We start from the raw sequence: 27,733 nt of genomic DNA, 5'->3' as shown, positions 1-27,733 counted from the left end.
TAGATGTAAAAGTTAGTGGTCAGCTCAATTTAAAAAATATATATATATAAGATGTACATCTTAAGAAAACGAGAGAACAGCTAAAAGCTTAAAGGTGTTTTTTAAAATGCTACGTCTATGGGAGCTATGCTGAAAGGGCCTGCACTTCCAAAGCTAGACCAGAAGGTGGCAGCAATGTGCTTAAAACCCCAAAGCTGTAAAAAAAAAATCATCACAGATTAAATCATTTTTCTTGCCTTGTTCTTGATCAAGCCGTCCTGGTAAAACCAAATGTCGCTCATGGGCTCCACCTCTGCCGACAAGACTATCCGTCCAGACTTCATCTCCTCCACTCCCCCCTGAACTGACATGTACAGACCCCTATCTGTGTTCTTGATGCGGAAGAGGTGTCGCTTCTGCAGAACACACAGAACAGCAGTGAGTTGTTGTTTTTTTTTTGTTATCTTCGTTCGTACAGGGTTAAAGATGCTGTAGTTACAGTCGGACCTACCTGTCTGACCGGATACACCGAGCCAACCGTGTTCATCGAGCTGAACTTTGGCCAGTTGGTGATTTCAATAGATTCCAGTAGGATTTGTCGCCCCCTATAGTTACTGTACTCGCACAGCACCCAACTGCAAAAAAATCAGCAAAAAATGTTTTGATTTGAAACACAGCAGAGACGACTATATTTATAATTTTTTTCTATGAATATTTCTAATATATGTTGAAACAAAAATTAAATTATGAATAGGACTTAAATAAAATTAATAAAATACTCTTAAGCCTTAATGGACTAAACAATAGGATGGACTTAATGGACTAAACAATAGAACATTTTTAACATTTTTGAAAAAAAAAAGAAAAAGAAAGTCCCTGCCAGTGTTGACTCTGACAGACAGGATGTGGTTGTTGAAACCCTCTGCGGTCAGACTGCTCATCTCCGTGTCCGTGGTGACCTCTCTGCCCTCCAGACACTCCAGGCCGAACATGGAGAGTGAGGGAACACAGAACGTCTAACGAAGAACGGAGACAAAAGACCAACGTGAAAAAAACGGAACATCTTCATTGGACATTCAGACCCAGAGCTGTCCTACCGTCGGTATGGCCTTCAGGGATCGGATCATGCAGCTGTCAGAACATCCCATACTGACCAGGTTGGGGTAGTCACCTTCCTGGAGAACATACAAGCCCCCAGAAAACTGTTCCTTCTCATAGAGAACCCAGCTGGAACACAACAGGTTTCACTTGTTAGGTTTCAGGGAATTAGACAAATTAATGAAGTAAAAATACAAAAATATGATTGTTATTATTTTTTTTATATACATATATATATAGTAATTTATTTTGACTTTATTTTCAAAGGTTTTGCCTCTAAAGACTTGGATTTTTAGCAGGTGCAGACCACTAAAAACACCAGCAGATGGCAGCACATGCAGTCATATCTGTGGTACATTTACCTTCCTGTGGCCACTCGACAGGACTTGGTCCTGAATCGATCCGTCACTACATCCTGGTTCTTGACAAAGACCTGAGTCCGACCTTGAAAATCTGGTTCTGAGTACAGAACGATCTGACAAAACAGAGAGAGTTTTTAAAAAAAACTCTTTATGGAGACAACATTCACAGTAACATGAAGAGCCGAGGAAATACGTTTACCTCATTCCTTGTGCCGCTGTCGAAACGTGGAGCCTAAAAGATGAGAAAAAAAAAAAAAAGACAAATGAGAAACAGGAATCGTCTGGTGACGGACTACGTAACGCTGTGATCTCTGGAGTTTCTCACCAGAAGAATTGGCTGCACTGAGCAGACGCGAGGGTCCTGGGAGCCCCAGTCGGCACAGTTGTTGTAGAAACCTTTCTCCAAGATGAACTGATCTCCAGAGAAGTCCACGTGAGAGTAGGCCACCCACCTGAGGAGTGGACGGGACACCAGGTTAGATGTATGTGTGTGTGTGAGTGTGTGTGTGTTCATGCCGTGAACTCACGCTCCGCTCAGTACGTGGATGGAGCGAGTCAACGTCTTGTAGCCAAACAGCTCCACGTCAGGGATCGCCTCGGTCACCTGGAAGGTGTTCTCCTCCTGGATGCCCTCCTGCGCTTCTTATGGATGTTCACACATGACCATCATGGGGTCGCTCAGGTCCTGACAGACGGAGAGCAGGGACAAGGAAAAGGTTTTTAGAGTTGGTGAATGTGTTTTTGATTTATTTATTGGTTCCTTCCTGGTCTAATATGTTCCCCAAACATTTTAAAATGACATCCAAGCTCAGCTCTTCTTCTCCGTCTCCTCAGAGAAACTCACCGCCTTGATGAGTCTGACAGAACGCAGCTCAGAATTGTGCCCCCCCCACACTCTCCAGTCCTGGTACTCGCCCTCCTCCAGCAGGTACTGGTGACCTCGGAACCCCTCCTTCTCGTAGCCCACCCAGCTGCAGTAGGAGAGAGACAAAAGGAAGGAATAAGGACTGGGAACCGATTTGTACTTCAGTCCTTTAGTACCGATGGACGCAGGCACACTCACATTCCACCCTGCACCTTTATGGACCCCACGCTGTACATGAAGGCCGTCTGCTGCTGATCCAGTCTGGTCATGAAGTCCCTCATGTTGCTGCAGATGGTCCTGGATTTCCCAGTGAAGTAGGGTTTGTCAAAAATCACCAGCTGCACAACAAAGGAGTGAAATTACAATTTAGAAAAAGGGGAAAATTACCCTTTGAACAACTGGAAAGCATTTATATATATATATAAAAAATCTCTCACATTTGGTTCACTCAGATTTTCCACTTTGGGTTCGCCCTGTGTCAAAAATCAAAAAGATTTATTCTCACAACGGAAAAATACAAAAGCACAAAAGAGGAAAAAAAAAAGAAAAGTCAGCGTTCTATTGGTACGTACAATTTTTAGAGGATGAACTGAGCCCACGTAGGGCTGGTCCACACCCCAGGCTGCAGGGGTGGAGTAACCTCCAACCTCCAGGACACGTGGGTTACCCTGGAAGAAGGGCTGGCCAAAGACGAGCCAGCTGAGAAATACAAAAAAGGGAAAAGTAATAATAATAATATATATATGTATATATATATTTTTTTACCAAAGACAGTTGAATACTCACAGCCCAGCATTAATGATGATGGAGTGGGCTTTAATGGGGAAGCCAAAAATCCTGGCATCTTCAGATGTGTCTCTGAAAACCACCTTCTTTCCCTCAGCGTTCTCCTCTGGGAACAGACTGATCTCTGGAACGCTGTAGTCCTGAGGAAGGAAGAAACAGAGAGTTCTTCAGAGCCCAAAAAAGAACTGGGGTGAGGCCATGGGTGAGAACAACTCTTAAATTAGACGAAAATAGGTCATGAGAGAATAGCTAGCTCAGTAAGAAAAATAGGGAAGAAAACCCTACAAATTAGCCAAAAAAATAGTCAAATGTGGTTAGAGTTTTCTAAAAAAAAAAAAAATAGAAAGACATTTAAAAATAATCTAAAGTCTGGGTTGTAACACAAAGTATAGTTCAAATAATAAAGTATATCAAAAAATATTCAGGAGCTCTATGGTCAAGTTTGCGGTTTTAACCTCTTTTGGACACTAGATGGCGACAGCGAGTGTGAAAGCAGCCAGTACCCTGACAGCTCTCCTCAGAGAGCCGATGATGAACCTCCTGGTTGGTGCTTGACTTTCTTCTGTCTGCTCCTCCTCCTTCTCCTCCTCCTTCTGTCCGTTCTGTAGCTGCTGCTCCTCTGGTGGACTGAAGGGGAATGTCAGCTCTGTGTCTCCTTCGTCCAGGGCTATTTTCTCACCCCTAAAGTTGGGCTTTTCATAAAGCACCCATCTGGTAATGAGAAGATAAGACAAGTAAATATGCATTGCATTAGTGGAGCAAAGAAGCAGTGTGTTAGCAGTGGCTACATCTTAACGTCCGCTAATGGTGTTTAAGTACCTTGTTCCCACCAATGACTGTTGTGTTAGCGACGTCCAAGCATGTAACGTATCACATGGTGTCATCACAGCTCGAAATGTTATTTTAAAAGTCAATCTTTACCCAGACTTGGCTAAGCTAAGCTAACCCTGCTAATGTCCTTCACTGTGAACCACAGCCTCAGTACTGGAGTAAATGAGCTGAGCTGCACTGCTGATGTCATCGTCTGGTTTTTTTGTTTATATGTATATAAAAAAAAGGCTTTAACTTAAAGACCACGTTCATTTGATGAGGTTTGAAGGATGGTGCGGTGATGATGTAGAGAAACAGAGAAGTGTCTGCGGTTCAACTACACACACTTGGCCGCATTCGGTGAAGCATTCCACATCAGAGCACAGAGTCTGTTCAGGCTTGAGTGTGTGTGTGTGTCTGGGTGGGTGTGTGTGTGTGTGTGGGTGTGTCTGCTATTGATGGCATTTGCATGTCCATGAGGAAGAGGACGACAGGTTTGAATTTCCACACTTTAAAGTCAGACCAAGGATGTTTAGAATTCTGTCAGTTTCAGAAATTTACTTTAAGTGTGTGTGTGTGAGAGAGTGTGAGGGTGTGTGTGTGTGTGAGGGTGGGGCAGAGTGGCATCCACTTTTTACAGTGGGACGTTTCCTGGCGACAGTGTGTGTGTGTGTGTGTGTTCATAAAGGAAACAGTGAAACTGGAGTCTACTCAGACTTAGCCAAAAGGAATTTGGTTCATTTTGTCATTTGCTCCTGTGCATGTAACATCATCCGGTGAGAAAAACTGTCCCAGAGTCAGTGCTGCGGAGACTGGAGTTTGCGTTCCCTGACCGACACGGTGATGACACACACACACAGAGAGTAAAGAAAACAGCTCACCCTCCTCGCACCACCCTGATGGAGATCGTCTCCTGCAGCTCCCAGGACGTAGCATCGATGACATCACCCCGGGCCTCAATCCTCTGTCCGCACAGTCCTGGTCGGTCAAAAATGTAAATCTGGAAAAAAAAACAAAAAAAAAAAACAGATTAAACCTTAAAAGGTAGAACCCTTGCTAAAAGTTAGCCAAAATGACTAACAATGAAATACAAAGGCAACAAATGTCTTCACAAAATATGCAAATAAAAATGTATCGCTACATTTAAAATTCATGGCAAATACTAGCTGAAGAAAGAAGTAGTATAGAAATATCTAAATGTTAGCATAAGTGCTCTTTAAGATAGCTTCAGGTCCACCAAGACGTAGACGTAGCTCACGGAGATTATACATTTTGCTTAAATATAGTTAAGCACCAGAAAAAAGGTTCTAGAAGGTTCAAAGCGTGCAGTTCCTGACACGTCTGGTCCACTCAGGTGTGAAGCTCCAGGGTGGAGCAGAACATCCAGAACCTCCGTGTAAATGTCAGCTCCACCTCAGTCGACAGGAATTCCTCACGGACAATCTCACAGCGTGAGTGAAAGCCACGCTCTGTCCCAGCGTGCAGCAGCAGGCCTGACATTTGACTGACATTTGATGTAATAACCAACAGGATGTGGGCGAGTAAAAAAAGTGGAGTCGACAAAAAAAAAAACCCAAAAAAACAGACGAGATGAGACGCAGTTTGATGGGAACATCGATGGAGATGGACGACGTCTGTTGTCACGTCTGCTGCTGCTACACGCTAACAGACGATGCCAACACACCTCTACTGCCTCCGGTGTTGACAAATTATACCTGCTGTTCATTTAGCGTAGTGCTAATTAAGCAGTTAGGTAAAGGGTTGTAGCACCTTGTGACGCCACCAAGAGGTGAAAATCAGGGAAACTCAGGGATAATTTTGAGATGAATTAAACGTCCACTTAGTGGTTGTTGTCAAACCAGATCCACAGCCTGTGAACCAAACCCTGACACACGGTGAGGAGAATTCCTGTGATGTCCATACCTTGTCACAACATTATTATTATTATTTGACCTAAATGCTGTGACAGGAAGTCTTAGCTGATATCGTGCTGATTGGTTACGCCCTCACCTGTCACCAGGCGGAACTGCCTCCCTCTGTCCTGTTTTGGTGTTGTCTCTACGTCCGACACAACGTTGTGTGTTTAGGAACTTTACTTTTAGGATGTATCCTATATTTTTTTTGTCTGTGTCTGTGGTCCAGATACTAAAGCTGTGGTTCACGGTGTCACCGGTGTTTTTGGTAGACTCACCTTTCCAGGGCGAGGATTCAGCTTTCCGTGTTCCTTCTCTTTGGTGAGCTATTGAAAAAACAAACAAACAAGAAAAACAAAGCTGAAAAGCCAGTTTAAAATTCCAGGTAAAAGAATATGTTTGACAAAAGACACCACCGATTAGTCCCAGCCCTGGTTCCTCAGAAGATCATTGTCATTTACAATCTTCTTTGCAAGTGCAACAATAGAACAGGTTAATCTGATTAAAACAAACCACAGCTGAGAGGATGCTGTTTCTACAACAGCAGAACTTCTCAAGATCCTCTCTGTCACTGAGGAGAGGGTTTGGGGGAAGAAGAGGAGACCGGTGTTTTCACAGCCTTAAACGGCCCCCGCCCCCCCACTGGACAACAAGGACTCACTGTTTTCATCCGTGACTTCCTGTTGGACCGAGTCTGAGCTTCTGTTGACTTTGACTCACAGGAGCGGGAATGTCAAGGAGAAAAGTGTGTCTGGCATACTCAATTTTGCAAAAGTACTATTGTTGTGTAGAACTTTGTACCTTTTTGCAGGTGAAAAGTTTACAGTTTGAGGTTTGGAGATTACAATTACGGTAATCTAAGGATTAGGATTAGAGCTGGGTTAGAGTGAGGGGCTGGGTTAGAGTTAGGCTAAGGATTGAGATGTTTAAAAAAAATATTTGCAAAATTTCTAGTGGTTATGGAAAGGTGATGCAGTATGTCTATGGTACTCATCACTCATGGAAAGCACACTGTGTGTGTGTGTTTGATCTCAAGTTCCACTCGTCCCTCTCTCTCTCCCTCTCTCTCTCTCTCTCTCTGAAGGTAAACAGGCCACAGTTTGGCTCATGTTACCAACCATGTCTGCAACTGAAGCCCAAACTGTGGACCTTCTAATACGCCCACATGTCAAATAAACATGTCTGAAATTTTAAATAAAAAAAAAAGAATTTCTCATGGCTAGGAAGCTAAAAGCTAACCACAAATTAAGAATAAAAAAGTTCAAGTTGAACTTGTTTTCTTTTGATTCTTGCTGTCTGTTTTTTTTCTTGTTCATTTTGTTATTTTTCTTGTCTTTCATTTTATTTACCTTGTTCTCATGTCTCCTTGCATCGTTATTTTTTTTTTTTCAATGAACTGTACGTTAGAGAAACACAATGAAACTAGAGATGACCAAAAGTTGAATGGAATTTAAATTGGATCGTTCAAGTGGTTTAGGTTAAAGCCCACTGTGACATCTGTGTGTCGTGGACGTCCGACTGCAGCAGCTATGATGACCTCATACACACCCACATCTGAAAACATCCCTTTAAACGTCCTGATGAAACCACAGGTGTTGGTGTTGTCACACAACCCTGAACAATGCTGTCCAACCACATCAGCAGCTCTCGGCCCCGGGGCCAATGTCAACATTCCTGCGCTGCAACATACACCTGTGGGGTGTCGTATACAGTGTGTTTACACTGAGGCCTGAGAGACAACAGGTGAAGAGAGTGACAGTCGGATTCAGTGGGACTTTAGTGACGCTGTAACTCTTAAAAGAAATAAAGTCCTGGTGTAAAAAAAAACAAACAAACAAAAATGTAAAATGTCCTTAATGTAAATAAAATCATCTTAAGAAAGTGTCCTTAATGTAAATAAAATCATCTTAAAGTTTGACCAAACCAAAAAGGAACTTTTATTTTATTTGCTAATCTGAAACCAAATAAACATAAACAAATTGAACGCTAATTTATTCTTTATAATAAATATAAAATTACACCTTTAGTAGAGTATGTGTCAACATAGCATTTATAGTTTGTTGTTGTTTCTTTTGATTTTTATTTGTTCATTTTATTTGCTATTTTTTAAAATGTATTTATTTTTTGCATAGTTGTTTTTGAGGCTTCATTTTTATATTTTGTTTTCTTTTTTTCTTTTTTTGCCTTTTGGCTCTAATTGTCTTTTTCTATTTGTTGTTTTTCTGTCTTTATCTGCTTGTTTTTTTTTAATACAATATAATTAACTCCTAATTACTGCTACTGTCTTCACACTAAGATTTTTTGTTTGTTTGTTTCTCTTACTTCACATTTTGTTTATTAAATTCAACATTTAACACTCTTTTTTTCTGCAGTTTAACGTCATCCTCCACCATGGAATCTTTCTGCAGAACATTCTGTTCTTCCACTGAATCAGGATCACTGAACTTTAGTTAACTGATGCCATGTCTACATAGTTCCCTCCGTGCCAACTGGGAACACAAACGCACCCAAATATAAACTCACGCCCAAACCCTGCAGATGGAGTGTGTTTTAAAGCAGACGATCCAACTGAAAGATCAGGTCAAGCATAAAAAAATATATATTTATATTTAGTCATCTGCCCCCCACGCCCCTCATCGTGCTACCTCCTCATCTCCGCCTGTCAACTTAGCTTCACTAATCATCACTCAGAGGTAAGGTGTGGTCCTGGTCTCTGCAGGAAGAGACAGGTGGCTGTGGAACTAGTTTAAATCAAACAAGAATAAAGGGGAGATGTTCACGTCATGTTTTAGTTTCAATGGTTGCTGGGATAGAATTTAGTCCAAAAACAGCTTGTTAAATTACCAGTACTTGGTAAAAAAATCTTATAAGTCCCCGAAAAGAACAAACATATTAGCAAAATGGCTAACCAACAAAGCTAAATCTTTGTGTCAAGATGGAAGAAAAGGCAATAGATAAAGCCATATAAAAACTTAGTTAAATGTTTTTTTTTTTGGTGTATTTTAATTTTTTTAAATTTAATTTAATATAAAGACTTAGCTAAATGTTTTATTTTTTTTTATGTATTTTAATTTTTTTAAATTTAATTTTAGAGAATATTATCTAGCTAAAAAATGAAATCGCTAAATGAATTAGCCACATTAAAAATGACAGATTCCAAAAAATCTATTTGCCTCATAGCCAAGAACAACAAACAACATTATCTATTTACTTTTGGCTGATAGTATGACTCTGAGTGAATAACTCCCCAGATAAAATCTTAGAATTATTGGCAACTTCAATGGGATTTGTATAAAGTTTGACTGTCGGGTGAACAAACCTGTCCATCTGTGTCTCACAGCAGGGAATTTGAACGCAGCTTCCAACAGATGTTACGGTTTGAACCTATAATCACCCAACATGTAGTAGTAATTATTGGTCAGACCAGTGTGGTTACTAAAGGAATCCTGATTTCACATGGACTGAAGTTAGTTTGACAATGGTTGTGTTTGAAATATGACCTGATGTTTGGCTGTTTGAATTGGCCCGAGGTCAAAAAAAGCGCTACTGATGAAGGCGTACGACACGAAGAACGCTGCGGAACATGGTTTGAATGTGATGTGTAAACACGGAGAACCGCACAGAGGCGAGAGCTGGACGCTAGGCAGCGGTCACCGCTGAAGAACGCAACCCTCTGCATAACATATCTTAACGTATTTATATGTATACACATATATTTATAAAAATGTTATATACATTTTCAAATAAAATAGAACAAAACGTTACTCCGAATATAAAACATCATCACATAAATAGCTAAACGTTAGCATCGTAGCTAGTTTAAAGCAGTGGTTCTTGACCTTTCTGGCTTCTGATCCTATTTTGACATCAACCCAGAGACATTTTCGTAGCTGTCACTTGATTAGATGTCATGTGATCACAGCCATCAATCACGATGCGTCGGCTCAGATGTTCTTTATGTGCTGCATTTCATTTGAACTCGATTTATAATCATGAATTATCAACTACTAGACATTTCAGGCGACCCCCAAATTTGATCTCCAGGTGACCCCACGTGGGCTGTGACCCCAAGGTTTAAAAACACTGACTTAAAGTAAGATGTAGCCTAAAACCCATTTTCAGAATTCCTGTATCTAATCATTGTTTGGAGCTGACATGACCGCACGCCTCACGGAATCATAAATCCAGAACCAACGTCTTGATTGAACTTTGGACGTGTCTCAACTGCAGTCGGCAGCCTCACTTCAAACACCTCCATATCAGGAGCCTGCTCCAACTCCACCCTAACTCCACCCGACTCCCCCCTCAGGCCTCACTTGATACTGTGGATTCTGCAGGTACAGCATTTAATCTTTTTTTTTTTTCAGAGGAGTCTGACACTGTTTTATGACAAGGAGATCCCGACAGTGATTGGACGCCTGAAACATTTCCATCAAACACTGACACTAACCTTTATGAAAAGATCACTGCTATTTTAAAGACCAATTATTGTCACTGTGGTACTAGCTTTTCCTGATTAGCATCAACGACTTACAAAGAAGAAGGGTGTGTGTGTTTTCATACGTGCACGCACTTGTTTTACATCGGTGTGCATCATGTGACCAGGACGTGTCTGCCAGTGAAATTTATTAGTACAAAACCAAACAACTCCTCTGAAGCCAATAATGCTAACATGATTGTCCTGCTTGTAGTACATTAATGCTAACTTGGCTAATAATAATCCCTTCTTTGTGCAACACTTTCGGAACGCTTTTGAGCTGCTATGCAGGATTCTAACTTTATTGGCAACTGTGGTTCCCAAAGTGGGGGGCTGGGCCCTATTGGAGGACATAGAGCTATTGCAGTTGTGAATAAATGTCTGTTAATCTCTTAATCCAGGCACGAACAGCAGCTCATGATGGTGACGAATATTTGGACCAAAGTCCAAATTTGTTTTTAATTTAATCTGATTAAAAACAAATCACAAAGACCAGGTGATACGATGTCACACCAGCTGTAAGACGACCTGCTGTTTGTCTGTCACTGCGGTGAAGAACAACAGAGCGGACACAGTCATTGTGTGGAGGCTGATTCATATCACAACCATCCAAACAGTCATTTAATATACATTTATATAATGGTTAGTGTGACTCTTACACACAAGTGAAAGTCACAAATTAATGAGTAAAACGTTTATCATAATTCCTGCAAATTACACTAAGCAGAAGTAGGCTAGCCATGTTTGATAATTTTGTAATTTACAGCATCGCTAATCCCTAGCCATGGCAACTGTTGTTATTTTGGACTGTAGCTGTAAATATAAACTCAGTTTACATTTGGTGAACGCTGACATTTAGCTTTTTTGCAGCTCATTCTGTAACATCCAGACTTCAGGTGTGTGTGTTTGTTTTTAACACACACAGCCTTTCTTGTTTTACCGGCTCTGCGATTTCTATTTTCAAATTTTTAAATTTTCCAGCTGAACCAGATTTTAGCTAACAAGTTGATCTGACAATCTGATTTCTGGTGTCACGTCTAACTCTCCTTGGGTAAATATCAAGCTTTATTATCATATTGATCGTCTTTGGGAGTTGTTTAAGCCGAATAATGACAGAGCTTAAATTTGCAGTGACAAACGGCAGCAAATCTTCTTTATTCTCAAATATTTGCAAATATTTTGGTCCGATATTTCTTTCTATCTTTCTATTTCTTTATTTCTTACTTTGACAACACAAAACTGAAGCCCACTGACAAATACCATGGCAGTACTTTGACAACACAAAACTGAAGCCCATTCAGGTGCGCCGTCTTTTCACTGCAGACATGAAATATTCATACACTGTCAGCAGCTAGCAGGGGCCAGGGCCGAACCAGACGCTGGCTTTTACCCAAATTATCTCCTTGACTCATTTACCTAATGATAGGAAAACAGGACGGACATTTTCCTGTTCAACATTTGCTTTGAAAACTACGTAGATTTAAGTATTACAAAGAGTCCTTCACGAAGCCTTTGCTGGGAGTACACATGTACTGTATTGTATGCCTGGTATTGCAGTATACGTAGAGAACCAGAAGTTTATACTCACATATGCATCGGGGAAGGCTCGGTATTTGGAAGCCAAATTCCGATCCGGCTCTGGGTCTTTGGTCTGGAACACAGATCCTCCGTGAACGTTGTTGAACAAGGACATCTGCTGCCCACCCACGATACCTTCACTACTGAAGCTCCTCTGCAGGAGGGGATGTGTCCCACCACCCACACCCATGCCGGTGGTCGGGCTTTGTCCAAACATGGATAAGCTTCCGGAGTCCGTGGACGTGGTGGAGAAAGGTCTGTGAAGGTCTATGGATCCAGTGGGGCTGAGTAGACTGGTGGGACTGTTGCTGGAAGACGGGGAGCTGAAGCTCAGAGGCGGAGGAGGTCGACTCATACGGGCTCCCAGGTCTTCAGTGCCGGTCAGGGAGGACGAGGAGGTCAGGAGGAAGGAGAGGCGCTCGATTCGAGACCCAGATAGCGGGTCTTTCCCGGAGCCCAGGTCGTTGACATCCTTCATCCCTGAAGTGACGTGGTCGCTCAAAGACCCGGTCTCTGGAAGGGAACCGCTCCGGAACAGGGAGCGATGGGTTCTGTCGTTCTCCCCACTGAGATCCAGGGATGGTGACCTGTAGCTGGAGAAGATGATGCTGTTGTCCAGACGGGAGCCAGTGTTGGCGGGTAAAACTGTTCCGTTCCCGTTGGTCACCTCGGAGGAGGAGGAAGATCCTCGGCTTTGGTCCTGCAGGAGTGTCAGGAAGAAGGAGGTGAAGAAGGAACAGGAGCACATGCTGACTCAGCAGAAAAACTAGGCTGTACATATATATAAATATAAACTACTTGACCTGTTCATGCTTCTGTTTCCCAAGATGGGTGTTCTGCAAAACATGACTGTACATATATATAAATATATATGTACATATAAAATACTTGACCTGTTCATGCTTCTGTTTCCTCCTTTTCTCAGTTTTTTTCTTTTCTCCTCTCTCCTTCTTTTCAACTATTCTTTCTAACTTTTCAGTTCTACATAAGTGTCATGAGGAATCAGTAGCTTTGTGGAGTTTTTTTCTTTTCTTCTTTTTTTTTTAACTAGAACACAATTAACTAAAATATAGTAAATATGTATTTTATATTCTTGACATAAATCTAATCCTGACTCATCATTTATTTTCTCTTCTCTGCTTTTCCAGACTTCTTCTTGTTACCAAGGAGTTTTTGAAGAAACAAAACAACTAGAAACAAAAACATGCAGCTGTAAAAACTTAAAATAATTTCCTAAAATCTTAAACCTGGCACTGAGTGAAGGGAGGGGCTTCTGTACCTGCTGGTTTTGCTTCATCAGTTCCAGCGGGGAGCGGGTGTCTCTGGGGAACGTCCTCTTCAGTCCCAGGTCAGCAGGGAGAGAGTAAATTCCGTTCAGAGAGTCGGTTGTATCCAGACTTTTCGTTGGACTGCTGACAGCAGCGGGTAGACCCGGGGTGATGGGACTCTGAGCGTCCTCCACGATGGGGGGCAGAGAGGAAACCAGGACTGGAGCCGCTGCCCTTGGACCCACGCACCTGGGTCTGAAAGATGGTCCCATGTTTTTCAGGGTATCCATCAGAAAGTCCATATCAAACTGGTTAGGGGAGTCGGTGTCCGGGGAGGCGGGGGGAGTGGACGGCGGTCCTGCAGGTTCACAGACCGTGTCCACCAGCGTGGCCTTGAATAGTCCGGTGAATCTTGAGGACTCGTCGTCCTCGTCTCTGGAGGAGACACCTGACTCTGGTAGCTGCAGAGCGTCCCAGCGTGACTTTATCCTCTCCTCCTCCTCCTCCTCCCTCTGTGCTGCTTCTCTCTCTCCTGCAGGTGCAGCAGACTCCTCCTCCCTTGTCACGCTCCTCCTCCACTCCGTGTGGGTCTCTCCCGCTGCCTCGCTCTCACGGCTCAGATCAACTCTGCTGCTGTCACTCAGGCGGCTGCTGAAGCCAGAATGATCATCTAATGAAGGATGTGAGGAGGAGGAGGAGGAGGAGACAGAGAGCGCATTGCTTAGATGTTTGAAGGCCGTGGCCTCAGGGAGGACAGAGGAGGAGGCGTCAGGTGTTTCCTGAGACACTGAGTCTGAAGAGTCCTCCTGCTGGTCCCACCTGTACTGAGAGACTCCCTCAAATCTATTCTTCCACCTGTACTCTGATCCAGGGTCTGTTCCATTGGACACACTGGAGCTTTTACCGCTGGAGTCCACAGAGTCCGGCGACCTGCCTGAGACCAGGGAGACCTTATGGAAGCGCAGTCTGGACTCGTCGACTTTAGGAGGGGACGAGGGCTTTATGGTCAGCTTGGTGCTCAGGCTGCTGTAGCCTGAATTCATCGTGTCCACAGAGTTTGTCTGCAGATCGTCGGAAGCTGCGAGGCTCCTGGAGAGACAAAAACAAACGAATGACTGTTTAATACTGGTCAATGATTGACAGTGACATACTGCACCTGTGAGCAACCAGGGTGTGGTTAACAACAGCGTCTTTGACACCGCTGTGGCAGATGTCAAATAAAGTTTACAGAAGCAGCGTGTGATTGCACCAATTATCAGACTTATAACTAACATTACTGAGCTGTTGTACTACATTAACGCTAACTCGGATGATAATAATCACTTCTTTGTGCAACACGTTTGAGCTACAGTGCAGGATTCCAACTTTGTTGGCAAACGCATAGACCAGTGGTTCCCAAAGTGAGGGTCTGGGGCCCTGTTGGATTATTAATCCAGGCATGAACAGCAGCTCATGATGAATGTTTAGACTCATATAAGAAGTCAAAATATTATTCATTTGATTTAGTTAAATTAAAAATTGTTTTTTTTTATGATTTAGTTAAATTTAAAGTTTTTTTTTTTTTTATTTGGACCCTTACATGTGGACCATAAAGACCAGATGATCTGGGCCACATCTTCTTTACTGCCCATGTGACACCAGCTGTAAGACGACGGTTTATCGGTTTATCTGTCACTGCTGTGAAGAACAATAGAGCGACTGACACGAAGGTTTTTAATCATTTAACGTTATTTGTTTGTTTTATGTGACTATAAAGCAATTTGTGAAATAAAATGTCTTCAAGTTAGTTTTAGTTACGCTGGCTAATTCCATAGATGTTTGGAATCCCGAGCTAACATAGCAAATTCTACAAGTTTTTCTTTCTCACTTTCTATCTGTTCTATCTAATCTAATTTTAACTAAAGCCACTGTAGGACAATGTAAAAACTACATAGAACATTAGCTTCTATGTAATTCCAATTCAAAATAAAAACTGAGAAATTATAGAATAATATAGAAATAGGTTGGAATTGAACTATTTCTTTGAACATCATCTTGGTGTTTCATGAACGACCTGCATCTGAGAATGACACACACACTTACACAAACAGACAAGGGGAAATACCAGTGTGTCAGGCACTTAAAACAGTAAGGACTTCCTGGTGAGAACTGAAGCCAAAACCAAGGTGTGGTTTAAAGACAGAGGTAGAGAGAGAGAGAGAGATAGAGAGAGAGAGAGAGAGAGAATTCTCCACATGTCTGTCATTCCATGTGTCTGAACAAAGCTGTCAGACAACAAGCATGGGGCCACTGAATGTAAAGGTAAACAAAGGAGCAGTGGTTCAACCAGAAACACACACTTCATACTCTGTCAGTGGAAAAGTAAGATCACGACAGACACAATTCATTTATTAATGTTGAAAGTAATCTATCAGCCTGGACACTGGTTTAATTAACAATGCTATTTACAAATAATAATAAACAGAAATGGACAGTATAAGAGCAGGCTAATCAGAGCAAGAAAGCTTAAAACAGCTAACCGTTAGCACAAAGACATAACACAGTAGAAATAGCTAAATAAACTAGAACATGCGTTTAAAAAACAATTAAAATAGGCCAAAAAATAATTGCCATAAAAGTAATACAAATGATAAGTAGTGACCTTTGGGACAAATGTTTTAAAATACTTCATGTATGTTAGAATTTAGCTAAAAATATATTTTTTAAAGGAATTCAGCCAGAGAAATAACTAAAATGTAAACAAAAACAAAAACCCAACCCAGTGATTATTACACTTTTTAAGTGTAACTAAAAACGTTCCTTTATTTTTCGTCTCATCTAAATGTAAAAAAACAACCTTAAAATTAAAACATTTAAATAAAAATGAAAGGCCAAAAATGAAAGGCTAAAATTCAAACATTTTAATGAGGATTTCTTGTCTGCCGACTGTTCACTAAAACACTTTCCTTTGCTGACATCTTGTGGTCAAAGAGAACATAGTTTCGTTTCATCGATGAACAAATTAAACATTGCGGGAACAATAAAGACAACAATTTGAATTATGATTATTAATTATTAAATTGCTGTACGTTGGCTCTATTTTTGACCTGTTTCTGGGTTAATCTGTCCATTGTTTTATGGCTGCAGTTTTAGCTTTTTAATCTACAATCTGTAACATGCTATAATGTGGCTATTTTCTATTAGCTTATGCTTATTTTGGCTGAATTTGAGATCAATATTCAATAAGTTTGGCTAAGATTGACCTTTAACAGTATTGAGTATAGATTTTATTTTTTATCTTGCAGAACTATTTACGGTTTGTTTGGCTAATCCTGAGCTACTGTTTAATTTCTCCCCATTTTATTTCCACTGTTTGGTTCAATTTAATCAATTTTTAGGTAATTGTTAGCTAAATTAGCTATTTAACTATTGGATTTCAATTTGCTCCCATTTTATTTCCACTGTTTGGTTCAGTTTAATCAATTTTTAGGTAATTGTTAACTAAATTAGCTATTTAACTATTGGATTTTATTTTGTATGCTGCCTCATATGGCAGCAAATATTCAAATTAAATGTATCTGGTAATTTTTAAAGTGCTATTTAATGTAGTTTTGTAATTTTAATGTATAGCTCTGTTAAGTTCACATTTTAATGTTCTCTTCTTCTTCTGTCAACTCTACTCTCTTTTCCTACATACCTGAGCTTCATTCTCCCGTAAACTCTGTGAGTGTCGTGTACGTCCGAAACTCAGCCATTGTCGCAATAAACAAACAACACCGAAGGAAAGAAAAATCAGTTTACAGAACATTTGTCCTGTTGCCTGCTCTGCCCTACAGGTATGTGAGAGTGAGACATACCAACAGCCAATCAGGACAAGTTAAATTACAGCGTATTAAACACAATAGGAAGGATTTATAGTGTTGGTAAACATCAGCTGACCTTTTACCCCAGCAAATGTTTAACCTTTACACATATCTGTGTGTTATCTGATGTCAGCGCCGTAAAACCAGACAGGTCTCGTCTGAACGCAGTTTGGTTTTGTTTTGGCAACAAAATAAATCAGTTCAAGCTTTACATTTGGCTAAAACCAGACACGTGCTGCATAGCAGCGAGGCGAGTCGTCAACTGTCGTGCTGTAAAGACTGTAATTTGCTAAATGACTCACAATGACTTTTCAGTTTCTGTGACTTTCCTCGTCCGGCTCCTCAAACGCAGACCATAAACCTGTGGATCCAGCTTAAAGAGGCAGTAAACGACACATTCTGACCCAGTTCTGACACTCACCTCTGCTCCAGGCCTGGCCGGACCTCGGTGTCAGTGTCTGCGTGTGCGTCCTCCGTCAGGCTTGACAGCTCAACTGCCACCTGTTCCTGCTGCGTCCTCCTTTCCTGTGCGCTCCCAGCAATCGTATCCACCCACTCACTACTCTGCAGGTTCCTATTGTCTCCGGTTGCCTGTGCGGCATCTGATTGCATCTCTGTGACAACGTCGCGGTCGGATTTGACTCGTTCCGGGCTCATTTCCTGTCCCTCATCTACAGCTGGAGGTGTGTGCACGTGTGAATCTTGGGATAAGACAGTGATGGTGTTCGTCAGAGGCGGTGCTTCCAGAGGAACATTGTCACAAACGTTGGGAAAATGCTGTGATTCCAGGCTGGGACACAGACCACGATGTTCCTGAGATTCCGACACGTTTATAGTCCACTCTCCCTGCGACCACTCCTCCTTATTCTTCCTCTCCTCCACATGTGGCTCCCGGGAGGGTGGAGTATCCTTGCATACCACAAGCGTGCTCACCTGCCCAACCTGTCCTGCCAGAAACTCCTCCTCCTCCTCCTCCTCCTCCTCCTCTTCTATAATCTCAGTCAACTCTCTGTGTCCAACCTGAATCTCCGGCCACTTCACCACATCACTCCTCAGAGGATACTCCACACTCTCCAACTTTGCACCTCCGTCCTCCACCTGGTCACGCACCCTCACAATCACCACCTTCACGTCTCCCCCGTCCCTCTTCGTCTCACTCCACTCGTCCAAAACAGAATACTCTCCCTTCTCCTCTCTGTCGTCCACGGTGAACGTTTCCTCTTCGTTGTCCTCCTCGGCGCTGAAGTACACCTCCGTGACGCTGCTGTCGTCAGACCCCATGCTCAGATACGGGGGGCTCAACGCTCCCTCGGCCTCCTCCACGTAACCCGAGCCGTAGGACAGGTAGAAAGTCTCTGGCGATTCGATTTCCACCTGCAGACTCCTGGACATTTCGCTCACTTCGCTCCTAACCACAGAGTCAGGCAGCATGGTGTCTTCTTCGGCAGCAGCGACAAACTCTCTGACCAGGACGACTCTGTGTTTAGAGTCAGTAACCTGAGTATCCGTCCCGTGGGATGTCACGCAGTCAGACACAGTGGGGACGGGGGCGGGGTTTTCTGCCACAAGAACTGACCTGTCTTTGTCAGGGAAGAGGCCCGAAGTCTCTAATGGTGTCTCTGAATGGGAGAAGTTCAGATCAGAGTAGGAGAGCTTCTCTTCAGAAGCAGTGGAGCTCTGAGCCGTGGAAAAATCACTCTCGTCATCGTCCACGGGCGCAGAGTGCACCACGTTTGTTTCTGTGTAGATTTCATCATAAGTTTTGATCAGGACAGGTTCAGGTTTGGGGTTCTCCTGGTGTCTGGTCTCCGTGGGGACCAGAGGTGGAGGGGTCGAGAGCGACGACATGACCTCTGAGGTGAAACTCTGAGGGAAGAGAGACTCGTACAGAGCTTCGTACGTGACTTTCTCGCTGTAGAGGCTTCTTACAGGCGAGGCTGCGGTGACGTTTGTGGCACATTTCTCTGCATCAGTTCTGGAGTCAAAAACCTCAGACTGATGAGTAGAAAATGTTTTATTAGTGGTTTCTGCAGAGAGGATACGAGAATCCTGCAGAAAACCCTTATCACCAGACACATGATCTGGAACAACTGAATCAGCAGTTGCTGCTTCTGCTGCTCTGTGAACCATGGAATCTCTGACCAGAGGAGGCGCGCCCTCCTTATCAGCAACACTACTACTTTCTATCTGACTAAACACAGGGCTGATACCGTCATCACCTTTGGACGACTTCTCTTCAAGGGGAGCGTCCACTTTGTCGTCATTATCCAGGAGCAGCTCAGGAATGGAAGCCATGGGAGCTGTGGGGACCTCCTGGTCCACGTCGAAGGGGTCGTAGTCGCCGAGAGGCTGCTGTGGTTCTGTGTCTGTGTCAGGGATGAGGTTTGGCTCGGACTTGTCCGGGACGGCAAAGTAAGAACATGTCTGGTCGGAGGCCGAAGGTGGAGGAGAAGGGACGTCAAAGTCCTGGACCATGTCCAGTTCTGGCTGAGACATGCTGAAGGTGGTCTTTGAGTTTTCTTCATCCTGGTCCACGTCGCTGAAGTCCATGGTGGTCTAGAAGAAGATCCATGAGCAAAACACATTTTATTAAACTGATCGGTCATTATTTTACTAACAAATCAAAACTACAAAATGTTACCAGGAGTTTGAGGATCGTCAAAAGTAAATCACTTAATGGAAATTAAGCCAATGATTGTTCAAAGTTGGCTGGTTGTCCAGCAAGACATGCTAAAAGATCTGAAGAAAATTGAGGGCCATAAAAAACCCGTCCAAGTGCCTGTCCATTGGCCCCCGGGCCCTACTTTGGTCACAGCTCAGGGCAGTAAATATTACCAAGGAAATTCGGGCCAAAAAGAGAGTGAGTTTATGACATCACCTCCTCGTGGTCATCGTTGATGGCAGTGCTGAGACCAAAGGTGCTTTTGGAGATGTTCTCGTCATAGTCTCTCTTTTTCTTCTTCTTGAACCCAAAGGAGAAGGTGGCGAACCTCTTGGGTTTACGCAAGTCCAACTCTGAGTAACTGAACTCTTTACCCTGGGATGGAGAGACACAGAGACAGAGAGAGAGATAAACTGTTGCAGAAATCAGATGAAGAACCACCTCATCATCTAACAAACCTGACCATATTTACGTCTGCAGCACTCGAGTCTCAGTGGGGTTTTTTTTTTAAAACACACAGCTCAGAATGAGTTTATTGACCTGTTAAAACAAAAATCCACAGATTACGTCCTGTAAACATCAGGAGCTGACACCCTTCACTTCATACCAAACACTCACCGCTGCTCCACCCTGTCAAAAAATGAAAGACTTGTAAACCACGATCTCCTGACCCTGCCCCCTCCTGCTGTGTCACCTCCAGTGGTTCAATGGAGGAGTTGTCAAATGATCCTGCCTTCATTATGGCAGCTAACTGCAGGAGGCAACACACAATCACTGGAGGGCCCCGGGGGCCAAATGTGAGGGTGAATGACAACAATGGCCGTTATTAACCAAGCAGAGACAATAAAACTAAAAATACAAAAAGAGAACATGTGAAGAACATGAACGCTACAAGCTAATTTAATAAATTATTCTGGATTAACCAGCAATAGCAATATACTGTGGGGGGCCCAAAAAAAAACAAACACCAAAACAAAATTAGCTGCATGTTAGCCTGACCAGTAACAATGACATGTCGGTGGCAAAATCTTTTGTAGACATATTCCATGTAACCACAACCAGTTCATTCTTCTTATCAGATGGAAGCTCGTTGTTATTGTTGACAGACTGTGTGGAGATAGAGGTTCTGCTGTTTTGAAAATTATCTGCGTGGAAGCTCCTGTTGAGTCACGGCGACAAAAGAAGCAAAGAAAACAAAGACATCGTTCACCGTCACTGCTGTCAGGTTCGAACCTGGGTGTGACTCCAGGAATTCTGAGTGTGTGTGTGTGTGAGGGGGTGTGGGGGGGTGAGAGGGCATACTGTAAATGTCATCAGATGTTGATGCTATAAATAAGCAAAAAATAAATTGTCAGATCAAGATATAATAATAATAAGGGTAGCACCAGCAGAAAAAAAATATAGCTACTGGTTGGTTATTAGGTAAGCCAAGAAGGGTGATGTGAATAAAAAAAACAAAAACATATTTCTGATAACTTTTTGTGAATAGACAACATGAGCAAAATATAAAACAACACTTTAACAAACCCATCTTTATGTGGTCTATATTACTGCAAAATATTTATTTTGGCTAAAATTGATCTATAAAGCCAAAAACTGAAGTATTTATTTTGGCTAAAATTGATCTATAGGCTAATAAGCTATCCCGAGCTAACGCAGTAAAAGATTCATAACAATACATGCATGAAAATTTTTTTGGTGGCAATTCCAGGAAATTATTTAAATTTTAAAGTTATTTTATTATCTTCCTGCAGGATTTTAATTTACCTCAAACCAACTGAAACAAAAGATTTAGAACAATACATGCATGAAAATACATTTGTTTCCAGGCAATTATTTAGTTATTTTATTATCTTCCTGCAGCATTTTAATTTACCTCAAACCAACTGAAAATGACACAAAATCACTTCAGCATGACTTGAAATTAAACTCACCTGAAACTTAAGTTGTTTTATTTATAATTATAATAGTTTCATAAATAAATTACATGAATAAATTACAAAAATAAACACAGCTTTTGATTACATTCACAGCCTCTTCACCGCAGTAGTGCTGCACAGTAAACGGATGGCTCCCTCTAACGGCGAGATCAAGAAGCACCTGTATGTTTTATGTGCTGACAGCAACGTACAGTACCTCTATGTTATGTACAAGACCATTTAAATATATTTCCATACTAATAGTATATTTACAGTATTTTTACAGCACATTTATACTGATTTATAGCAGATTGTTATATGGTGTGAGTATATTTATACAGCATAAATAAAATTAGTATAATTATACAGCATTATTATAAAGATTTCATATGGTTTTAAGTTTTGAATGTTTCGTCATGATACTACACTACATCAGGATGATGTGATGGGGTCAGAGGTGACCCAGCTCTACTGACCTTTGACCTGGAGGTTGTGGCATAGATGGAGGTCTTCTTGTCTGAGAGGCTGCCATCTGCCCAGGCCCCTCCCTCCTGTGCTTTGTTGTTGGACTCTGCAGTACTGAAGGAGACAGAAAACACAAACTTAGAAACTTCATTGTTAGATCAATATCAACAGAAATGAACATTTCTGTATACTGCACTGTAGAAATGCATCTTTGAAAAGGCGGAAAAACATAGATTGACACGATTGAAACCAAGCAGTGAATCATGTCTGAGGGAATGTTGAATAAAACCGGCTCAGCAGAGAATGTTTGATGAGTGTTTGCACATCCAACACAGTCAACACGTTGTTAACGTTGTTTGTTTTTAAAACCCATGTTTCAAAAACACCACCAAGAGAATAAGTTTAAAATAAAATAAGCTTAAAAAAAATTCACACACAAAATAGTTTCTGCGTCATCTTCACCATTAAACCTGACTCTCGTTCTGAGATGTCGGGTCTGGTGAGCGTCTGAGCGCAGCACTTAATAATAAAACACTGTCATCACGTCCAACACATGACACAAAGGTCTCTTTATGAACACACACAAAAAATGGGCGCTTCGCCTTTGCACACCTGCACAAACAGGAAGTTAAATGACAGGCAAACAGGAGCCCGTCTGCAGCCTGTCGCTGTTCTCTGCGTGACACCTACAACCACACAACCCTGCTGTGTACACATGCACCTCATCTGTGTGGCCCCCGCTGCTGGAGCAGGTGGAACGCATGTTTGAACTGGGCTACGATAGCCTCCCAAACCACTGGGCCAAAGACTGCTACTGGAACACGGGCATTGGAACTTGGCAGAAACGACTGGAGGAATATTTTGATGACCTCAATTGAAAAGAAATTGTGCTTCAATGCTAGTGGTCTTCAATGCTATAAAGTTTGTGTACTCTAGGGGGCACTACAGCCTTCAGGAGAGGCATGAAATAATAATAAAAAAAACCTAAAGCACTAAAAATCCAAACCTGATAAGAAAATGTTCCTGTGGAACCGATTATGTGTCTCCATGTGAAAACTGTTTATGTGTGAAAGACACAGGATCCTTCGAAAATATTGCAAGCATTGTGGTGTGGAACCTTGCACATCTAGATGACACGCCTGATTCTCAGAAATTAAATACACCTTCATCAAGGAGTCTGTTTGGATAAAGGCTAACAGGAAGTTCATGAAAGAAGTTCAGGAAAGATGAGACTGACTGAACAAGCTCAGAGCAGCCACAGGGACGCTAAAATGAGGTTAAACTGAGGCTAAAGTTAAATTAAAGTTAGGTATCATTATAGCTAAAATGTTCATCAAAAGTGAGGCTACAGTGAAGCAAAGTAATGCTAATTTGAGGATAGAGTAGCTAAAGACATGCTAAAGAGAAGCTAAAAGGAGGCTAAACAGATGCTAAAGTGAGGATGAAAGGAAGTCTCTGACGGTGAAGCTTACATATTTACATGGCATCTGGAAATGTTTGATAAAATCATTTAAATGAGTAGGAAATCCACATCTGTGTTCAGGACCTGCAGCCTGTCACACGCCCACATGTTCCCATAGATGTGGAGATATTAGCACAAGAACAACCGACCAGCACGATGGTGAATTCACTGTTTTCACTTTAGTAGGAGGCAGATGAAATTATAAGAACGTTTACAACTTAAAACATGTAAAAACAAACTCTGCTGAAAAGAAAAGCAACACGTTCTAAAAGTACACAACAACATCTGATTAGGTCTCTCACGCTGAAGGTTAAAGGTCAAAGTTTATTTTGTGCTGAACACAATATCGAGGGGAAAGTCCACAATTTTTCAAATACTACACCAATGACTGACCAAATACTCCTTCAACAGACTTCAGGTAAACACAGCATAATCTATATCTTTGTTGAGATATCCGTATTTATTAAGCTGTAAGTTTGTCATTAAAATCTATTTATTAGTTAAACTTACTTTTACTTAATGCCTTGAAGTTTATCTGTAGATACACTTGAGGAATCGCATAGCTAACCGTCTAAGCTTCGATTGGATTCTTGTAATATCTGTCGGCCAATTATAGCTAATTAACTTGCACCTGCTTAACTTGCAAGAACGTAACCTTTGCCTGTTAGGGTTTTTAAAAACAATGCTTTTCACACAGCAAACAAGACGGACATTATTGTCCTCAGACAGTTGACAGACAGATGTGAAAACTTTAATTGCACTGTTTACTGTAAGGGGGCAGTAAAAACCCCTTTCAGATCAGTGTGAGACTTTGAAGGTGAATATCTAAGCCATTTCGCCTCAAGCCTTTAGTCTGATGCCAATATAATAAAGCTGCTCATTTCAGCTGCAACACTGTTTTGACAAGCTTAATGGTTATTGCTATTATTATTGTGAGACTCTACTGTTTATATAAAACAAGTTGTTCGGACAAAGCTTTCATGGCCCACGTGACAGTTTCAATAATACAGTGACTCATTTGAAACTCAGAGCAGTGTCAACTATTTATAAACCGAGCCCAGTTGCAACATCTGTGCTGCCGACCTGTAACCTCAGGCACCGCAGTAACAACATCTGAGGGTTCCTGGATAATTGATCAGTAGTTTCAGGTCAATAGAAAAAGAATGTGGCGTCGCAGGTTTCACTGTTAGTTGGTCCTCTTATCGCTGACACCTCTCTGGTACTAAAACGGTGGGTGTGTTTGAGTCGTCCGAACGTGAGAATCAGAGTTTTAGTCTGGTAGGACAGGGGTAGGTCAAAAAGTTCTAAGACAAAAAGAAATGAAAATTACAAATCTCTTCCTCATCTCCTCCACTGAGGTCTGAACTTTAAGACATCTTAACATGTTCAGGTGATTCTAATTAAACGCCTTTCAAATTATGATTTCTGTCTTGGAATTTTTTGACTCTTATATGTACAAAAGATAACACACACACATACACACACATAGGTCTGCCTGTACTGAGATAATGTCTCACTGAACAAGATAACCTATTGATCATGAGTGCACAACGTTCTTATCTTGCAAAAAGAAAATTCTAATCTTGTTCACAAGATAAAACAACACTAATTGATTTTTTTCATATTAAGAGAATTACACACTGAACTATGCAAACACAACAGAAGGCACAAAACAACTGTAGTAGCTAACGTTAGCTCTGGTGTCTGTACCAGGACTGTTGTAGCTAACGTTACCTCTGGCGTCTGTGCTCACAATAACATGTTTTGCATAGAGGTGATAGACTTGGTTTGAATAGCAGTGGTGAAGAGAAACAGTTTTACACTTGACAGGCAATCTTGCTAACATCTCAGAAAATGTAAAAGTAACCAACCAGGTAATGCTGTCTGGTCACTTGGTGCATCATTAGCATCATTTTCATCGCATGCAAACCAACTTTACTATAGCTGCCACGGCACCCTGGGGGCTGGAGTGTGTGCATCAGCGTCACTGATATTCCAGGAACTGAGAACACCATGATGAAAATGCCTTATTTGTAATGTTTTTAAATCATGTATAATTTACTCTTTTTAATACTGCTTTTTAACTCTCGTTACTAACTTAAACCTAAATTCTCAACAAACAGACAGATCTTCTCCAGTGTCACTAACAAACCTTCAAAACCCCAACATTGGTGTCACGTCTCTTCATAAACACGCAATGTCCTGCGAACAGGGTTCAAATCCAGCCTGGTGCCATGACTGGGAGTGTGTGTTTGCAGAGGCGTCTTCTAAAATGTTAAAATCCTCGTTTGTTTTTCTCTCTGTGCAAACACACACAGCCACATGATAATGAGGCTGTGTGTGTGTGCAGCCCAGGACTCCTGGTTCAACCACCAACTATGTGTATATGCACAACACATACTGCTTATTCTGCAAACTGAGTGAGTTACAGTCAGACCAGAGTGTCGACCCCTCACAAAAATGATGCATTTAATTATTTGGACATAAAAAGACTGAGTTAATTAAACAGGTGAACTGCATAGAAAAAAAAAAATTCAAACATTTCTAATTTATAAGTCAAGACATGATGTACTGGAAAGAAAAAATAAAAAAAGCTTAGCTATTTAATAGACCGGAGGTAGCAAAATGCTAAATGTTATTTAAAGAATGGCAAAAATAGCAACAGATTTGCCCAATAGAACTCACAATGGCCAAAAATGAGCAGTTTTCATAGAAACAGCTAAAACTGAGACAAAGAATAATTTATACTCTTTATGGCCCTGAGCTACAAAAAACCCACATCGAACCTGCCCAGGAGCCACAATTGGGCCCCAGCCCAAACTTTGAACAAACCTAAATACAGAGTAGTTAGTGGCTAAGAGATTTTCAACAATTATTTCATTTAATATGTATTCCTTGTTCTCAAACAAATAAATACAGTAGCTGATCATCATCCTTCAGTAATTGTTGTACAGTCTGTAGTTATGCTCTGAGAGGTTGGAACATTTGGAACATCACAGAGGCTCTGTAACAGTCTGGGGCTGCATTTCCACATCTCTTCACTCCTTATGAAGGACAGGTACATGTACAGCAAGAACTGCTGAAGGATTAGCCAACAACAGAATACCTCCGTTATACCACATGGCATTCCAGGAGGTACATGTGAGAGTATGAACTGTTGTGTTTATAACAGTCTGGCCCATGAAGGCACAAAGGACTCTGTGCTTTCAAAGCAAGCGTGCTAACTGCTACACCAAGGAACCACAATAATCAAGTCCCTTATTCGTCCCTCTGTGGGAAAAATGGTATGAATCAAGGATGAGCCAAACTCTAGAAACTCTAAATGATCCAACAAATATCGTAGCATGCTAAACAAAATATAGCAAAAACAAATGATCACAAGTGTGCTAGAAAGTTCCGAATGCCTCAAATGTCTCAAACAGTGTCAAATTAGTGGCTAAAACATTAGCCAAACACTAGCAAATCTGCAATTGCAATACCCCTTCACACAAAAATGAAATATATATATATAAACCAAAACAAAGCAAAGCTAGTGCAGCAACGTTTTCTCATCAAAGTTTAAAAGATGACAGCGCCAAGACAGAACAATAAACAACACTGAGTCATAAATCGTATCGTGTGTTTAAAGGGCCATAAATCCTGATCATTTTAGCTCTGTGGCTATTTAATTGGTTGTTAATTAAGTTGTTCTATTGCTGCTCCTGCAGAAGCACGCAGCTTCTTCTTCTTCTTCTCTTGTCTACATACCTGCGCGTCTCTGGCTGTTCGTGCACCGCCTTCTCGCTCTTCCACTTGTTCTTGAACCCGAAGAGCTTGAACTTCTTTTTCTCGCCGTCGCCTGAGCTCGGATCCTCCTTCACCCCGGACTGATTCAAGTTGGCCTCGCTGCGAGAGAAGAGACTTTTCAGGGACTTTCTGGATAAAGACTTCTTCGCCATCTCCTGCGGTTCCTCTGGTGCGTCGCGGCGCGCGAGACTCCTTCAAAATCCGGGAAGAGAAGTCATGCGGCGCGCGACAGTCCTTCAAAATCCGGGAAGAGAAGTCATTCAAAGTGGACGGAAGTGGAGGACTGTGGAGTGACAGAGGCGGAGGAGGAGAAGAAGAAGAAGAAGAAGAAGAAGAAGATAAACGTGGTGACAGGTGACAGCTGCTGCTGCTGCTGTGTCATTTTCTGAGCAGCAAAGCTCAGGTGTGTGCGTTACACCCTGCTGAAGCTACACCCACAAACACACACACACACACCCACA

The 27,733-nt window shown here is 41.8% G+C and overlaps 1 protein-coding gene across 1 annotated transcript; it reads right to left on the bottom strand.

Moving 5' to 3' along the window:
- Positions 1 to 1,765: 1,765 nt before the first annotated feature.
- On the bottom strand, positions 1,766 to 27,456 carry crybg2 (crystallin beta-gamma domain containing 2). Its single transcript, XM_025065225.1, has 16 exons — positions 27,234 to 27,456; positions 22,036 to 22,138; positions 19,857 to 20,015; positions 17,400 to 19,534; positions 13,148 to 14,225; positions 11,879 to 12,568; positions 6,092 to 6,139; positions 4,782 to 4,900; positions 3,594 to 3,801; positions 3,091 to 3,230; positions 2,877 to 3,003; positions 2,742 to 2,777; positions 2,503 to 2,642; positions 2,284 to 2,410; positions 1,967 to 2,124; positions 1,766 to 1,891 (listed from the first exon to the last, which is right to left on the bottom strand). The coding sequence occupies exons 1-15, from the start codon at positions 27,422 to 27,424 to the stop codon at positions 2,083 to 2,085; spliced, it is 5,343 nt and encodes a 1,780-aa protein (XP_024920993.1). The 5' UTR covers positions 27,425 to 27,456; the 3' UTR covers positions 1,766 to 1,891; positions 1,967 to 2,082.
- Between the last annotated feature and the right edge of the window lie 277 nt (positions 27,457 to 27,733).

Source organism: Cynoglossus semilaevis, chromosome 18, assembly GCF_000523025.1.
Source record: "Cynoglossus semilaevis isolate Cse_v1.0 chromosome 18, Cse_v1.0, whole genome shotgun sequence".
Classification (NCBI taxonomy): Eukaryota; Metazoa; Chordata; class Actinopteri; order Pleuronectiformes; family Cynoglossidae; genus Cynoglossus; species Cynoglossus semilaevis.
This window is presented reverse-complemented; position numbering and strand designations above follow the sequence as displayed.

What these genes read in the sequence shown, in the direction of transcription:
- crybg2 (XM_025065225.1), bottom strand. Translation starts at nt 27,424, where the DNA reads ATGGCGAAGAAGTCTTTATCCAGAAAGTCCCTGAAAAGTCTCTTCTCT. An exon ending in GAGCCTTCCCCGATGCATAT is followed by an intron (nt 6,140 to 11,878) that starts GTGAGTATAAAC and finishes TTTTTTCAATAG; the next exon opens with CTCACCAAAGAGAAGGAACA. An exon ending in ATAAAGGTGCAGGGTGGAAT is followed by an intron (nt 2,411 to 2,502) that starts GTGAGTGTGCCT and finishes CTCCTACTGCAG; the next exon opens with CTGGGTGGGCTACGAGAAGG.